The sequence below is a fragment of the Haliaeetus albicilla genome, chromosome 27 (assembly GCF_947461875.1).
Source record: "Haliaeetus albicilla chromosome 27, bHalAlb1.1, whole genome shotgun sequence".
NCBI lineage: Eukaryota > Metazoa > Chordata > Aves > Accipitriformes > Accipitridae > Haliaeetus > Haliaeetus albicilla.
Window position 1 is genome coordinate 21227843 of NC_091509.1, and position 17944 is coordinate 21245786.

General features: G+C 42.8%; 2 protein-coding genes and 1 long non-coding RNA gene across 4 annotated transcripts in view; 1 reads left to right on the forward strand and 2 right to left on the reverse strand.

The window, feature by feature from the left end:
- Window positions 1–12480, reverse strand: part of AFF4 (ALF transcription elongation factor 4) — a 55950-nt gene extending 43470 nt beyond the window's left edge. The window contains exon 1 of the mRNA XM_069772829.1: window positions 12095–12480. The gene's annotated coding sequence lies outside the window, so the exon portion shown is untranslated. The remainder of the gene's footprint in view (window positions 1–12094) is intronic.
- LOC104319426 (uncharacterized) lies at window positions 1–15897 on the forward strand. 2 transcript variants are annotated; one of them, XR_011322465.1, is made up of 6 exons: window positions 1–524; window positions 2307–2392; window positions 10492–10848; window positions 11086–11639; window positions 12899–15459; window positions 15595–15897. It is a non-coding gene; the product is annotated as an uncharacterized lncRNA (long non-coding RNA). The 2 variants fall into 2 exon arrangements; XR_011322466.1 differs by having other exon boundaries at window positions 10492–11639; window positions 13231–15459.
- The window catches only part of ZCCHC10 (zinc finger CCHC-type containing 10), a 12668-nt gene continuing 10619 nt past the window's right edge, over window positions 15896–17944 (reverse strand). The window contains exon 4 of the mRNA XM_069772832.1: window positions 15896–17756. Within this exon, the coding sequence (XP_069628933.1) occupies window positions 17489–17756 (268 nt within the window). The 3' untranslated portion in view covers window positions 15896–17488. The remainder of the gene's footprint in view (window positions 17757–17944) is intronic.

Sequence of the window (17944 nt, forward strand, 5' to 3'; positions counted from 1 at the left end):
TGTTTGCTTAGCTTTACTGACTCGCTGCGAGTAGCTCGATTTGCCGAAGCCTTAGGCCGCAAGCTGTAAACTTTCACTTAGATTTACTGAACGTGTACCCGCTTAGTCAAAACAGGGGCCTCCAGCGCCAGCGTAAATCGGGAGATAAGGAGGCTTCAAGGCCACCATCGTCAACAGCAGCTGCAACTCGACAAGATAACGAACGGCCTGTCTGGAGACGGTGCGGGAGTCCAATAAGGAGTCGGAGGATCCCAGGCCGGGATCACTATTGGACCAAAGGGCGCGTGGAAGGCTTGTGAAGAGCGCGTGAGGGGCGGGTGATTAGTCTGTAGAGGTTTAATTGCCCAGGGATTTCTTTGTTCGGGTTGGTCCCTCCTCGGAGACATCCAACTAGAGCCGACTCTGCTGCTGTACCGCTCTATTAAATTATTTATTTTTATGAGATTCGATGCCTGAAAGTCTGTTTCGGGAAACCCGAGGGCTCGAACTTCGGAGCGAACTAACACCAGATGCCTGGATGGAAGGTAAGTGATCAATCAGCATGCTAAACTTCGTAATCCTAAGTGATATAAAGGATTGATTGCGCACATATAATTTTTTAGACATAAACCGCTGATCAAATTCTTTGAAACACTCATCTGCGACACCTTCCCAAGTTTTTTGCATTTCTATTTGCTTCATCTTGCAATACCAAAACTACTTTCAGTGATATGGGCTTTCTTAACCAAGGCAATGACATTCTTTTTAACATCATCTGAAGCTCAAGTCCTGACATCCCACAGTTCAGAAAATAAGAAAACCAAAAGTACTACAGAGCAGACTGAACTCAGCAGAGCTTTGCCATCCACCGGGAACACAATTTTGTTTCTCATGCAAATCTCAACTCGACAAACTTCAGCCCAATTCAGTCTCGCACTCAATGACATTCTCCTCATCCTTTCAATTCTCCATCGCTGGTAGATTCTATAATTTGCACAGTGCAAAGATGGAGCATCACGAACACAAAATTTTTTACATGCAATCTTTTCATGTCCACACAGGCTAACCAAAACATATTCTAATACTGTTTCCCAACAATATTCTGCAGTTTAATTGGGCAGAAACTTAATAACCAAATTCCTGTGCCTACATGTTCTTCTGTTTCAACTTTGAAGCCAAGACAATTGGTGTTTAAATTTTATTAAGCAATAGTTATTCAGACATCCAACATTAATCTGGCTATTATAGTTCTGACTTCCTCACATTAATTTACTTTCATAAAAGATATCATTACATTTGAGTGTTATGAACTCTACGGCAGTAGAATTAAGAAAGGATTCACATCACAGAAATTCTCTGATAAATATGCTCTGTATAAGATTTGAAACAGTAGACAACTGTTTAATGAGGTGCCATCTAAACTAAGAGTGAAAAGGCATAAGGGAAAAATCACATTCATTTCAAGGTTCACATACTTCTCCCATCTTAACAGAACTACAGAAAAAGCAAGGAGAGAAAAAGTTTATGACATACACTACCCAGGTTTAACTGCCATTTCCTCCAGCCTTACTGAAAGATCATCTGCTTGCACTGTCTCACAAGACATTTATCTTGGAATTCCTATTGTAACCAAGGTTCACACATTCTACTGCATAACATACTAAAATGAACATCAAGGTCTGAGATAATAAATTCTGGCACTGTATAAACCACTTAGGTCTTCTGTAACTGCTCACAGTAGTAAGGCCTCTTCCACATGACAGTGCTGTATAAATACTGATAGCATCTCTGCCTCTTCCCCTTGCTCTTTCAAGCACAGCTTATTTGCTAAACACACCTTTTATTCAATGCATCTTCACAACACAAGCAGCAGTAATAGAATATTTTGGAGCTATTAATACATTATGCACCCAGGTCTACTTGGTACTTAAAGCAAAAGGTAATTTTTAAAATTTGAGAGCACAGTACGGGTGTGGTTCCTAGTCCCTGGTCCAGGGCAGACGCCCAAAGCAGTTCCCACCCCGTGTCGTGCTCCTGCCCGCACCACTCTCCTCGTTGTGCTGACACAGCCATTTATTGGAGCTGGTTAAGCTGAATTAGGGAAATCTGTGCAGGTTCAAAATAGGTATTTTGGGAGCAGGGTTATTTTTGAACACAGTTAAGTTCAAACGCTCCATGGTCCCCAAAAGAGTCATATCAGCATTAGAGAGCAAGAATAAGCAACCTGTTTAAAACAAAACAACAACAACAAAATCTAACAAACACCCCCCCCCCCCCAAATCCACCAAAGTCTCATTAAATTACTGCCTATGTTTTTTGCATCACAGCGTCATAGGTGGACTTTGTCTGCAACAGCTGATGAGCAGCGTGGTTATGACTGATGAAACAAGACCAAGAGGATGCTGGAGAGCGGGTGAGCAGAGTAGCCGGTGTTAAGAAACTTCACCATTTTATAATTTAACTCTCTTCAGAAACATGGGAAAACTCTCGAGGTATGCTACAGAACGACTGAGTAGCATAACAAAGCGAATGTTTCCACACTGTTACCAGAACAACCTAAGGGGGTGGAGGGGAAGCATCAAAAAGCCAACCGAGTTCATGCATGTCAGCATGGAAGTATCTTTTCAAAAGTGACAGCTTGAACTCACATAGCACCAACAGTCCCCATTAGCAGTTACGGTATTTCCAGGATTGCTTTGTATTTTGAGAACTGGAAGGGTTCATAGACTTCTTAAAATACACAATTTTGCACACCAGAAAAGAGAGAATAAGAACTTTAACTCCAATTCCCAGTTTTCAACCCTAACTTGTATGCAAAATGTTCATCAAATTCATTACCATTTGCCACCTGTCTAAAAACTGCTATCAATACATGAATGACATTACAGCTCTGAGACCTGGGATACTTTCTGATAACTTAAAACCTCCTTTTTCAATTTAAGTACACTAAGATGATGAGAGTGCATATTAGTTAAACTTTGGAAAACCCACTAGAGAAGAGGAGTATTTAAGATTTGCAGACAAAGCAAAAAAAAATTTCAAGCGAGAGGAAGGGACCAGAACTATCTACAGAGGTAAGCTGAAATTCAGCAGGAAAGCCACAGCTTTGATGTGCAGTGCTTCCAAACAAACACTAGTTAAAAAAGTTGGGAAGTTTTAACCTTTCATCCTACTTATTAAATGCCACCTGTATTTTATAATCCCCATAAGCAGACTGAGAAGAACATTAAAATTTCAGCAGCCACTGAGTACCAAGACATTTAGTATAGTATCAATTGCTTCAGGAAACAGTTGATAAACATTAATTTAGCTATACGAACCCTTTTAATAAAGTGACGTTACCTTTTTTCCCCTAATGACGTTAAGTTGGGGGTTTTTTTCCCCTCAAAGTTCTTACAGCTTTTTCTCACTTTTCTGGATGTGGCCTTAAAACAAAAGTCATGCTGTTCACAGGTCTATCAGATTTAAGCATCAAAAAGAGACATCCCGGAGAGAACTTGCGCTGCTCCCTGTTCCCAGGGTCCCTGTGTCCCAGGCAGGACAGCCGGGAATCAAACGGTGCCTTCGCGGTCGTCCCCGCAGAGCACCAGCACCACTCGCGTGCAACCCGCTCCCATCCGAGGGCTGCGCAGTTGCACCAGAGATATGATAATTATGAATAATACTCATTACGAAGTATCTTCCGCGGAAGATACGTAAACAGTTTTTGGTCAACCCAGACCAAAAACTTAACTTCTGCATTTGATAAACTAGTAAAGGCGTTGTGCAAGCTGGTTTTGAACTGCTGTTCCTAACGTATTTTTAACTGTAAACTAAAAGACTTGACAGACATGAAAGTGCAAAACATAGAATCATTACATATATAATTTAAAGTCAGCAAGACTCGGTGAACCTTGCCACTAGAGAAGGGAGTTAAGCTTTCTGTCACATGAATTTAAAGAAAAACACCAGCAACCTTGCAAAAGTCTTGTCAAAATTCAGTTGAATTTCAAAACACTTAATGCAATAGACCAGTTCAGTTTATACAGACACTTCCAGGGCATCAGTTTGTTACAAAGCTTAAATCTGATAATGTCTCTGTTAACAGATAAAACTGCTTTCAAGTGCTACAGGAATTACATGGCAAGAAATGCTTCTCAATGCTAAAGCTTCCAGGGATGTAGTGGACAAACTAGCTTCAATTAAGCAGTTTTGTTGCCTTTCTTAGGCACCTGGCACGGATGGCAACTCCTTGTTTTTGGTTGAACTAACTGAATTCTACTAAGGACAAGCTAAGATTAATTTTTTTAAGGTATGATTCACTATTTACTTACACATAATAATTAAAAAAATACTAAGTTGTATAATGGATTAAAATAAATTCTATAAATACAAAGTACACTCCCGCTAGCAAGAAATCACCCCATTATACCAGCCAATGAGATCCAAATCTTGTATTCCTCTTCAATAGAAACAAAGATTAAACCACACCCATTTTTTACCATCTTTAGTTTTTGAGCCTGTCAGTAAATCATGACTGAACGTACTTTAACATTCCTCTGACTAAATACATGCTGGCGTGTGCCGTGAAGAGCAAGCAGGAGTGCCACGCTGGTGCTCCCCTCTCCCTGCCCATGCCCCCACCCCCACGCACACTGCACTGCTCCTCTGCATCAGCAGAGCGAACGGCAATTGGACTTACCCCCCAAAAACCCCCAAACAAACAAACAAAAAATCAACACAAGCTCTTCGGGCCAATTAGGTGCATGAAGAGGGCACTGTGAAAACATCTTTAAATGTCAATTCAGCATGGATCATGCTTCATGTGGCCATAAAAAAAATGTAATTTTTTTCTTAAAAAAGAGAAAACTGGAGAAAAAAACCAGAGGCAAAAAAAAGTCGGTTTTTAGGAGTTTATTAGTGATTAACAAATTTAAGCTGAAGACTACTTGTTAAAACTCTCTCCTAGTAAAACATATTTCTGGTAATTATTGGCTAAGAATGTGTCACAGTACAAACATATTTTTTCCTCGTTAAATATAATTGGTGCAGGTATTTCAGCAGAAGTAATCATTGCTCCAGGAAAAAAACCTTTTCACCCTTTATCTTTTAAAGGCTATCTACACCATAGTTTTCACCGTGTCAGATCGGTTTAACATGATGCTAATTTATTCTATCAGCATCACGAGGACAAAATTAAATAGTTCCCAAACTTCACCAGTCAATTTAAAACAATATATCAAGCAGGTACAGTGGCCATACTGCCTTCCACCTACAGCCAGCGTGAATTGCAGTAGCTACATACCAGCACAGGTCACTGACGTACAAACCACACTCAAACTGGAAGGTTTAATGGTAAATCCCAAACAAACAAACAGAAAAGCCTACCACCAGCAGCCCCCTACCCACCCAAATATACAAAAACCTACTTCAAACACACAAAATTATCAGTAAGCTCTTTTCCATACAGGACCACCCAGCACATCAAAAAAAGTCATGATATAGGAGAAATAACAGTCCATTTTACCTCACCTTGGCCCATCGTTACACTTCACGGCACTTGCAGTTAAAAGAACAAAATAGTATTAAGAAATTATTGTAAAATCAAGCACTTTTCAATCACAGCAATTTCCATTACGTTACTAGTCTTATTTAAGCAAAAATACAGTACAACTCACTAAATTAAATTTACAATGTGTTCCTCCATTAAGTCCTTTAACCCGTTTCTCTATATTCAGTTTTTCTGAAATCTTCATCTTAATGGCTCAATTTTTCAGATTTGGACTTTCACCAAGCAATTTTTAAATTATCTTTAAATAAGGAAATGCTTATGCTAATAGTAATGAAACGTTAGAAAATGAAATTGGCAGATTTCTGATTTTTTTTTTCCAGAAATACTGGTTACTCCTCTGCCCACAAAATACGTAACATCACACAAAAACTAAATTCCCATTTTGATGTGGCTTTTTTGGTTTGCTTTTACCCTCCCCTATAGGAAAATACTCCATTAGTTGCTCTGCAGCCAAACTATACAAAGAGAATTGTGGACTCTTATCTCCTCATCCTACTCACTTTAATGATTTGTGCACATCAAAGCCTGATTAAAACCATTTAAGCACTTCCATCACTGAAATCTCTTTAACGTCTTTTGGAAATTAAATTAAATGCAGAAACAAAAAAAAAAAACATGCGAATGCACAAAGGTGTACAATTATCATCAGCTAAATTGAGCTTTTATAGTAACGTTAGCATAGATGGTGACATACACTTTTAGTATTTTGAAGCATAATTTATATAACAATATTGCAGACAACCAATATAAATATTAAATATTCATTTAAAAACAGACACTTGCAACAGGACCACACTAAGGAAAGTGCGTTTACGTTTCTGACTGCTCTACACAGCCCTAAAGCGCAAGAGGGGAAAACGCACTGAATGTAACTGCCTGCTAGGGTAAATAAAGCTATCACAGCTTGTTTCCAGATTTTCTGATGCTGGAGGACCAGTTACACTAACATTGCCTTATATGGCTTCAGGGTGGTTGCACATTTATCTATGAGTGCGTGTCTATCTATGGGTAGATGCCTACTACCTCAGTATCTACACGCTATACGCAGCCAGAAGAGCAACAAAGCACCTGCTCTGTTCTCCTCATATTTATTTGGTTTCTGTATTTGAAACACACTTCCATTTCTCCCATCGCTGCCTGATCGCAGATCACCATTCAACTCTTGAAGTAAAGATTCACATGTACCTGGTACACTTCAGTGAGAAAGTAGGAAAGAGAGACTGTGCAGTGGTGTGAAATTTCAGCAGGAAGCAAAACTGTTGAGGAAAGTATCTAATATGGAGTAATTTACCCTGACGAAATCTTAGGATCTGAGCTAAGGACAAGTTTAAACAATTTTTCCTGTCTGAAGAGTCCTTTTTAACTGGTCACTGGTTAGAAACATTATTTTCCCAATGTTTGGTTCTAAAAATTAAACATACTAATATTCTTTCCTTAAAATTGGAAAATATATGTAAATAAAATGATGTCTGATGCAACTATAGTGAGACACCAAGCGCTCAGCTCTGTTTCCAGGAGATTACAAAGTTACAGCATATCAAAACCTAGGTGCCTTCTCGTTTTAAAACTGTATACAGTAAAAGTTACAGAATTTTAAAAGCACTAAGTTTAGGGATCCACTTTGGTTCAACACATTCTCAGACCCTTTTCCCAAGCCCAGCAGTCACCCCTGAGAGCTTCAGGAGGGGCACACACATTTCCAGGGTTTGCTTCTCCCCCTCCACAAATAAGCCACTAAACTTAAAAACTAAGGGAAGTTTCAAGTCCAGTCCAAAAGACAAGGATCTTAACGCTAATCTTAGAAACTGCAGATAATGGGGGAAGAAACATCAATCCTTTGCAGGAAAATAATCACAGTGCTAACATTGAAGAGAACCACACCATTATTCTGGCCTGTTGTCTACTACATCTAGTCTTCACACCCCCAATGTAGCAATGGGAATATATAACAAGAAACTGCCGTGAGGCTGCAGAGGAGTACATCTATCCACAGGGAGAGATTTGGAATGATAAAACAGTCTCTCCTGAAAAATGTGATCACTACAGGATTACAGTATTACTAAAAGTACACTCTGTATTTGTTTAATTATAAAACATGGAAAGCAACACACTCAAGTAAATTATCAATAAATGTTATGACATGAATAAAAACTAAGATGAACGTAAAAAAAGAGAGATCAATAAAAGGGGGCTATGAGCTGTCCAGTGACGTATTCTTGGGACTGGGTACCATAGCTCAATAGAAAGAAGTGCAGGAAAACTTCTCTTAATGAGCTGTTAACAGAAGAAAATTAGTTCAAGACTTCAGGGAAAGAACTTCTCTTATTCAATGTTTGTACAGTACCGAGCACAAGGAGATTTTTTTTTTTCTTTTTTTCCTGTTGGTACTTGGTGCTACTGCCAGTTAATAAACCGGGTTTTAATTCATCAGTGAGAATTAACGAATCAAGAAAGAACAAGAGACAGAGACATGACAACTTGAAGAACTACAAGCTAATGCACTTGGGGAGAAAATAAGTTCACTACGTTACGGAGAAGACAGATTTGACACACAAAGTTGGAGAAAAAAACTTGGAAGGTAGTAAGAATTACAGAGCCTGGGGAGATGGCAGACACCAAATTAGACACGAGCGCATGAGGCAAACAATATCACAGCTACAGGGAAAATGGAATTTTGGACGGCACGTACGAAGCTGGCACAGAACCAGACAAGGAAGCAAGCCGTGCTACGCTGCAGCTATGTGCTGTGCTAGGCACCTTTACAAAAGTCATAGGCAACATCAGATTTTCATTTCAGAGGGTACCAATACAATTATTCGAAATGGGAAATCTCAATTCAACAGGAATATGTACATCTAGTTCAAGTATCCAAAAGGAGAATAAAACCAGATTCCCACAGGAGAAAAATATACAGCAAGAGAACAGTACTACTTCAAAAATTCAGGCTGACTAAACTTAGGAGAAAAGCTTTATGACAGGAAGGAGCATGAGCCTGTGCAGTTTTATTTCCTAAGCAGTGACAGAACCCCTATCATTTCACAAGCTGGAAAGCATCTTGTTAGTCATTAGTAACTGCAGAGAAGGAAAAATCCTGCAAGAGAAAAATAATTGCCAGGCAAGTTTTACAGTTCTATGAACCCGATTTCTTATTTTCTTATTTTAAAACTGCTAGCAATATATTTTACATACATCTAAGTCTCCTCTATCCAAATGTAATCTGTTAAAGTTTCCTGACTCATTTCCAGACAGTCCCTCTTCATCCTATGGCCCCTCCATCTCCCCACAATTTGAGGCGTTCTTTTCTCACTGCTTAGTGAAGATGACATCACCGTCCCTTCTTTCTTGATACAAACTCCAAGACAGACATTAAAATTGAATGACAAGGAAGGCAGGTGAACTCGAGTTCAGTTATTTCTTAGCCTCTGTTGAAGGTAACTGTGAGACTATAGTAATGAGAGAAAGGAAATATGCCTGTAGAACAAACCACATGTGAGTAACAATCTGAAATTATGCAGCCGAGAACAATTACTGCGGCAGAAAAGAAACCTCAGAGTCACTAAAATCTCAAGACTATTCTTACATCCTCTGACAGGTAGACCCCAAATACGACACTGTGCGACTAACTTTCCTCCCAGCTCTATGTACGCATTGCTGCTGGTAGAGGCGGCCTCTTGAAGGATGCTCATACTCTTTCCATATGCGCAGCAAAGGCAAAATCTGCCTATAGGACCGGTGCTCATTTCATATCTCAACTCTCAAGATTCAGCCTCAGACACAGCTATCAGTGGTTAATATTTCTACCCTCAACATCGTAGATTTCTGTTGATCTAGAGCAAAGAGTAAGAGTAGTAACAATTAAAAAAACTCAGAAAGCAAGAGGATGAGCAGGAAGGAAAGGAAGAGAGGCATCAGAAGCAAATATGAGCTGTTATGGCAACTCTCACAAGCACTGAAAATACAGGTGGGGGGACAGCAGTTTCGCCATCACTTGGTCAGAGTGCTTCAAAACATGCTGTGAACTGCTCTGTCAGTCAGTAACGCACAAGTCCTGTATGTCTTTAGTCACATCCGACATCCAGGAGCAACCACAGTGGAAAAAAGTGCAGCAGAACATCCTTGCCAGCAGCTGTGAGCTAGAAAAGAAAGAAGGAACTAATGTGTATGTGCCAACTTATTATCTACTAACTGTAAAGTCAGGGCAGGTTTCTGCTGCAACTATTTACCTACAAAACCTGAACAACGCAAAGTATATGGCATTTACAGATAAAAATATGTGGCATCTTCTCGTTAAATAGTTGGGTCATAATCACGCAAAGCATTTGTATATTCCGGCTTATTAAAAAGACAACCTAGAAATCCAGGTAATATTTCACTGAAGTTTCATCATGCTTTATCATGTTCAGATCATTATAACTGGGAAGAATGCAAAACACACAAATATGAACTACTTTTTTTTTTTTTTGGTTGCTGTGTGCCTTCTTGCACAAAACCTAGCCTCTTGCACAGGGGCTCAGTCTCGTTCTCTCAGTGTTTGAGACATAGGAGAAAAGTCATAAAATGAGAAGTGCAGAGATGTTTAAAGAAAATATTAAGGACCAGAAATCATTTTTGAGACTAGAGTTGAAGTTTACTGTTTTCTTTCATGATTGTTAAAACTGTTCAACAGGGGAGAGCTTGCTCTGGCTCAAAGCTGCAAATACATCGTGCAGCAGTTAGGAAGTCATAAAAATCAATATTCATACATTAATAAAGCCAAGATATTAATAACAACAAAGGGTAAAATTTTTTTTCTTGTTATTGACCAACAAGAACTGCACGATTACCATTACGAGCCATCGTCAAACTCCAGTATAACACCTATATACAGTACCTATGTGACTAAGGCTGTCTATGTCACACCTTGCTGAGGCAGACGACACAACAGTAGCGCTGTGAGTTTAATAATGTTTCTCTCATTACAGGAGATAACGAAATGACAAATCGTGCCTACAACCACTCCTCCAAAGCGCTTGACTAGACCCTATTTCGCAATAACGCCCCTGGGCTGCAAAGCGCTCCATTCCAGTGACTTCAGAGGAGTATTCAGAAGTTTTAAAGAAATGTAAGGAACGAGAAATACACCCATGAGGAGAAGTTCAGTAACTAGAAGGGAGCTGGCAAGAAGGTGACAAATAAAAGCACAGACTTGGGCAGAACAAGTTAATTTCAAACACTACTGATGCTGAGTAAGTGCCTTGTTCAGCTCACACAGAGGCAAGTGGGAGGTCTGACTGACATCAGTGGAAACATGTGAACATTTAAAACCGTCAAGAGTCTTCGTAAGTAAATGTTCAAACAAGACCGTAATAAGCCGAGGAAACGGGCTTGTGAAATAGAGGGGCCCACACCTGCAAAGCACAGCTCTCTCTTCATTTAGAACATCATCTTTTTGGGCTGTATTTGAGATACGGGCGTAAGCACTCTCAGTTTTCCCCCAAACCAAAGTTAACCACTTTCCCATTTCAAGAAGTGAATGAAAGACACAGCAACTGAAAGCATTAATATCTGTATTACAGGTCTCGACGCTTTCTTGCTTCGTTTTGTTCATCGGGAAAAAAAAAGAAAAAAAAAAAGAAAGAAAAAAAGCACTTCTCAGCCCAAGCTCAAGAAACGTTAAGCGATCGCCCTTCTGATTACGAAGTACAACGCAACCCTCATCAGGGATGATGCTTTTACGTAACAACCACCTAGTCGCTCACAAGGAGGATGCGACTGCGTGTCAGTAACCCCGAGACTCTCCCTTCTCCCGACCTTCCGCAGCACCTACCCGAAGCCATTTCCTACGACCACCGCAGCACCCAGCAGCACCCAGCCCTGCCAGCTCCATCCCCGGAGCGGCTCAGGGCCTCAAACGCACAGAGCAAAGGGGAAGGAACAAAGCCCTGACGTCAATTACTGGAAAAGGATTAAACCCATCAGCTAAGAGAGGGGAACGCATCGGCCCCATTAGCACCGGGAACCGTCCCGGACGCCTCTTCCCCACGGGGGTCACCCCGGTTTTGCTCTCCGGGGTGAGGGACGCGGCGGGGGAGCGGTGCCCGGCCCAGACACCCACCGCCGCTCCCGCCGGGTGGGTAACTCCTCTCGGTGTGTCACTCGCCCGTGTCCGTGTGCGGGGAAACAGGGCGGTCTCGCGGTTTTGAAACGGGGAGAGATGCGCCGTGGAACGGGGCCATCCCAACCGTCCGGGACCACAGCCCCGCGGGGGGGGGGGGAAGGACGGACACACGGACACGCACGGACCCGGGGACGGGACGGGGCCCGCGCAGGTAAAGCTGGCAACGGAGACCCGGGCCGCGGCCGGGGTAGGGACGGCTCCGGGCACGGGAAAGCCCCCCGAGAAGTGAGCCGGGGGGCTGATGGGGGGGGGGGGGAAGCAGAGCCGGGTCCGACGGCGGCCGCTACCGGGATCCTGCCCCTTCCCCGCCGGCGGGGACCGGGGGGGGGGGGGGGGGAAGCCGGTCCCGGCGGACCCCCCCCCCCCGCCCGCTCCGGCGCGCGTCTCCACCCCCGGCCGCGTCTCACCTCCGTTCGCCGCTCCGCTAGGCCCGGACCATTTCCTGGCTGCCGCCACCGGCCCGCCGGGCGGGGAGGACACGAAGAGGCCCGAGGGAGCGGGGGCGTCACCGCCGCCGAGCCACCGACCGCCCGGGGAGCGCAGGAGCAAGCCCAGCCCCCGGCGGGGCGGGGGGGGGGAAACGAGGCCCGGGGGAGGTTGGGGGGGGGGGGCTCACGGGCGGGAGGCGACGGCGGCTCCCCAGGGGTCCCGCCGCTCCATCGCGGGACGGGGCCGGGCTGGCGGCGAGGCGAGGTCGGGGAGGGCCGGCGACGTCGGCCTTGGGCTAGACCCTCGGCCCCCTCGCCCGTCTCCGGCCTCCCTCCCGGCCTCCCTCCGCCCGTCCTGCCGGGCCGCGGCTCCTCCCGCAGCCGGGCACTCTCGCTACCCGGCAGCCCCCGCGCCGCCGCAGCCCCGCCGCCGCTCACGTGACCCGCCGACGGGGAAGGGCGGGCGGGCGGGCGGGGGGGGAGAACGGGGGACTCCGCGAGCACGTGACCCCGCCGAGCGGGGAGGCGGTGACCGCGGGCCCGCCCCCCCCTCCCAGTTCGTGGCGGGCGTCACGTGGCAGGGCGCGGGGAGGGCTCCCGCACGCTCCGCCCCCTGGCGGCGTGGGCGGGGCCAGAGGAACTACCTCCCCCCCCCCCGCGATCTCAGGGGCGGTTAAAGTCCGTTGAAAAGAGCTCTCCTTCGCAAGCGATTGCGTATTTAAATGTAAATATTGCACTCCGGCAAGACAAACCTCCCTTTTTTCTTTTTTTTTTTTCGTCAAGTCGACATTTCTGCTACATTTCGAGGGCTGACGCGGGACGTGAGGATGAACTGACGCACGACAGGGCACGAAGCCGTCAGCGGCCTACGGACGGGTCCGAGCAGGGACACTCCGGCCTGGGCACTGCCCGCTCGGGCCCGCGGCACCAGAATTCAGTTTTTCTGCATAATTGCTTCAGACGTCTTTCCCCTGCTCCCCAGAACACCCCCAGAGCCCTCCCTGGCCCTCCCAAGCCAGCCCTTGCCTCACCTCACAGCTCCTAAAACCGCCTCACGGCTCCTAGAACCGCCCTTGCTCTTTTCTGCAACTTAACTGCTTTGGTTTACAATTCAGGTTTTCGTCTCGGCGGACCGTCGTGGTGCTGGTTTTCAACCTAAAACAGCCGAGCAGAGCACAGCGTTCAGAACTCCCGACTGACCCAGGGAAAACGCAAGTCGCCTCACCAGAGATCCCAGGCGGACAGTTCCGTTACACCAGCGATGCTACCAAAACTTCCAAAATCAGCTTTGAAAAATCACTTCCAAAATAGGCTGTTTCTGAAAAACCTACAACTATACTATATAAATGTTTTGAAACAAAACCTACTTCTTCCACATACACCGATTATGAAACATACTGGAACATAGTTCTACTTTGGGTTCATATTTTTAAAAGTAATATTTTATTTTTGTTTGAAATCCGCAAGTCAAGTACAGCACAATGGTGAAAAAAAAAAACAACCAACCAAAAAACCCCCACAAAACCAACCCCCCTTTTTTGTTTTGCGCAAGTGTAACAAACTCCAGAATCTAAGTCTTTAAAAAAAAAAAAAAAAATCTGCACTACTATGATTGCAGAGACCCTTCATACAAAAATGCCATAAAAAGAGACAATAATAGTTTTAAGTCTAGAGCCAAACAGTTCAGCACTATTTTAACTGGCAGTTAAATCTTCAGATTGTTCTGGCACTGAAATATAACCAACAACAAAACACGGTCAAATTGGGGTGGAAGCCCAAACTACCAGAAAATTAAATGCACGTATAACTTCCCTCCTTTATACAGGCAGGGAAGGCACAGGCAGCTCCTTTGAGAAAGGAACACTGTACTGCAAATAACAGAAAGGAACAGGAAATAATAAAAATACCCTGTTCCTATCAGGTTTCAATGATGTTTCTAAAATTCTGCCAGTGACATTTTTGATATACCAAATCTCAAAAGTCAAACTTAAATTCTGGTATTATGTTTTGTATTATCCCCCCTGCCTTCTCTTACACATCTCAATTAACAAAATTAGGCTGCAAAGATCTACCTCAGACACCACTGATGTCTCACTGTCTGGTTAAAAGCAGAGCTTGGATAAATGTAACTTCATAAAGCACATTAAACTCATAAAGCACATTAAACCCATGGGGATAAGGTATGTTGAATCGTTTCTTTATAAATCAAATCCATTTGATAGCAAAAGTCTTATTTATTAAGGACTCCTCCCTAAAAAAAAAAATAAATCCATCAATCCACAAGAGACTGTATAATGCAGTTTCATTGAGGGCACCCAAAAACCTGTTTCTGACTGACAGATGTTTGATTAATAAAGACCTGGACTAGAAGATCAGGTTGTCTCTCCCTTCTTCTGCTCTCCCATCAGTTCGGGTTTTTCCTTGAAATGTGATGCCTTTTCCCGAGGCTATTTTTCTACTAGACTGCATCAATTGCTTCCCTTCAATTAGCAATGGCAGCTTTACTTGTAATTGGAAGGATTAAAACTGAGGCTGTTCAGAGCTACACAGGTCTCATGTAACTGCTTAGTAAATATAACAATTTCTACTTAGCAGGTTTAAAAAAAAAAATCTTTTGTACTTGACCTAGAGCTTTGGCAGGCAGTAATTAAAGAAATACCTTTCCCGTTGAAAAAAATTTGAATCGAAGCATCCAGTAAGAAATCAGGATGTGATCTAGTGAAAGATGAACTGGTAAGGCTCTTGATGGGCTGGTGGGTTTTACTCTGTAAAATAAGAATATGTAGAGAGAAATTAAACAGAAAGGGCAATTAAAAAAACCAAAAATATTGTATTTTAAATTAAACTTTTTTTTTTAAATCTGAGTACAGAGGGACTTACGGTTAGTCTCGGACTTAATCAACATTTGGCAACACCAGACATCCAATGAAAGCCGTAAGCCATCTCTTTGAATCTCCTTTCATGTGTTCTCCACTCATAAGCCAACAGCGGACCAGAAATTAAATTAAGGTTTCCTTAGTATCATCTAATTATGTTACCTTATCCTAGCGCCTGCTGACAGAACCTAACACAAGCATGCCCTTTTGTCTTTGTGAATGGACCCAATCTGTCTGCCTGTACACGCCAAACAAACAGATGTACCAAGAGACCAAGCCCCTGAAGTTGACTAGCTTTGTTAGACAACTACTAAGAACTAAACTTCTCTTTTCTTGGCAGAGACAACTTAATGGGGAGAAGTAACATGCTTCCATGAAGCACTGCACTTCTGACAAAACCATCTACACACAAACGCCAGCGGCATTAAAGAAATGAACATACAAGATGCTCTCAACAGGATGGCAAAGGTAGATGAGCCTTGATCCCCATCCTCTCCCTTCTGAACAACCGCCTGTTCCTCATCACAGTCCTCCTTCATATCCACGCTGCTGCTGCCGCTGAGCTCATCGCCAACCGAACTAAACCCTATATACTCTTCGTAGCACGGGATCTCCACCCAGATGGGCTCCACACCCCTCCTGCAGCCATCACCCTGCAACGAAGAGGTCACTGACAGCAACCTTACCACCACGCCTGCTTCAATCATCACTCACGGCTTGCTGGAACTGTTGAGATGGCCTGAAACCCTGCGCTATAGAAAGTCCTATATTCCAAAGGGCTTCCACGCACATGCTTAACTACTGTATCACTTACACTTGGATTTGCAGTAAGCACGAACTTAGCAACTACTGTTTAATAATTTGTTAACTTTTCCCATTAAATGGTACATTCACTCAAGACGACTTAAACAATTTTCTGGTAATTTTATTTACAGTCTGCAGAGTGTTCTGTAAAACACAGTAATGCTTACAGACTAAAACATACAACATACATATTTTCAAACATTTAAATAAGCACAGTTTATTCAAAAGTAATTCTACACACTACTTTTTCCATAAAAATATAAAAAATAGTTTAGTTACTATATTTTACCTAAACCAAGATATTTAAGAATTCTTCCACATGTGCTGCTCCCTCCCTCAAAAAGGGCACTCCAACAATATGAAATTCAGGAGACCGCATCAAAAATTAAAATGCTAATGCCAACTGCTTCAATCCACCAAAAGCACAAATAATGTTCAATTTGCAACCAGCAATATTTGTTCTGCAGTACATTTGGATTTTGCCTTTGTTGTTTTTTGGGGTTTTTTTTTTTTGCACTAACTTGCTGCTTCTCCCATGCCAGATTTTCACAGACACGTACACACTATTACATAAAAATAATGGACTGATTATACTGCAGACTATAATGCCAGTCATCATGTGCCCAACAACATGGATTGGTAATCTTGCATTACACAACAATTTTTTGCAAAAATATCAAAAGGTAAACACTCTCCTTTAGGACCTTGATTTAAAGGCGACTCCTTTTCTTACTGAACATCCAGTGAAAATAGCCTTTTTCCCATGTCCTTGAAAATAGCGCCCATTTTTGTTTGTTACTACTATTTGTCTGGTTTTACTGACCATGTTCTGTATGGAAAGCTAATGGAGTTCTGAAAAACATCCACTCGAGCCCTTCTCTCACTAGGATACATTTAATTTACAAAAAAAGGCACAAAGATGAAACTCCTAAGCAGCATCAGTCATAATTCTTCCCCTGTGCACTGCTCCTCTTTCTTACACAGACACTGCTGCAAGAGACATTTCTGTGTCTCAGAAAATGCTACAAATACATGAGCTAAGGAAACAGGCGAATCGAAAAGACTAAAGCCTCTGTACAGCACAAGTAGTATATTGATCGTTGACAAATGAACACTATTTAAAGTTTTATGTTGCAGTGAAGACTCGACCTGGAAACATCAGGAAAAGCCATCAGAAAAAAAGCTCAGCAGCATATAATACATTTGTTAACAGTGAGATGGAAGGCCCTCTGTGTGCAACATTGTGCATTCAGTTTCAACAATGACAGTGCTCTACAGCCAGCAGTGTAAAACTTTTGCTTCTAATAGTTTAGAGGATTTTCTAAATGTAAGTGAAGCTGTCATAAACAGAGTGAGTAGCATATGATGCACAGCATGATCCGCAATAAAAAGCTTTTGCTTTCCAGCATGTAAACATCCAGGTTACTGGACCTTAGCTCATATAAACAAATCTGATGATAGATTTCTGAACTAAAAAAGTAAAATTTTCCATAAAAGGATAAACCACAAAAATACTCTTTCAGTAAGTCTCACGTGCCATTTAATACCTTTCATGTCTCATGAACAACTATGCAAAACATTTAGAAAGTTTTAGCAGTAGAAATGTTGACCAGTTAAACTGCTTGGCAACCACGGGCTCAAAACATCTCTGAAGAGCGTTATCATTCACTAAACAGTTCTAGACTGTACCACACTATTTCTTCTTCTTTTTCTTTGGCGGCTCATCATCAGAACTACTGTCTGTGCTGCTGCTGCTACTGCTGGAGGAACTAGAATCCGATTCAAACTCTGAAGAAGAGGAAGTACTACTCGAGGATGGAGAAGATGAGGAACTAGAGGAACTCTCATCACTGTCACTATCATCATCAGAAGAAGAGGTAGAAGAATCTTCGCTGTCAGATGAGGAATCACTAGCCGAACTGGCACTGCTACTGCTGCTGGAACTGGTCACACTTTTAGATCTGAAAGAAAACAAATACACAGATGAGAACAGGCCTGCTACAGACAGCATTCATTACAGTGTTCTTTATACCGTGTTGTAATCCAAAGATCAACTATTTGGTCAGAAAATTTCCAGGCCTGACAGTCTAAGACAAATTCCCATACTCCACCCCTCCACGCCCCCCACGTCCCCCCTTTCCAATTCTGA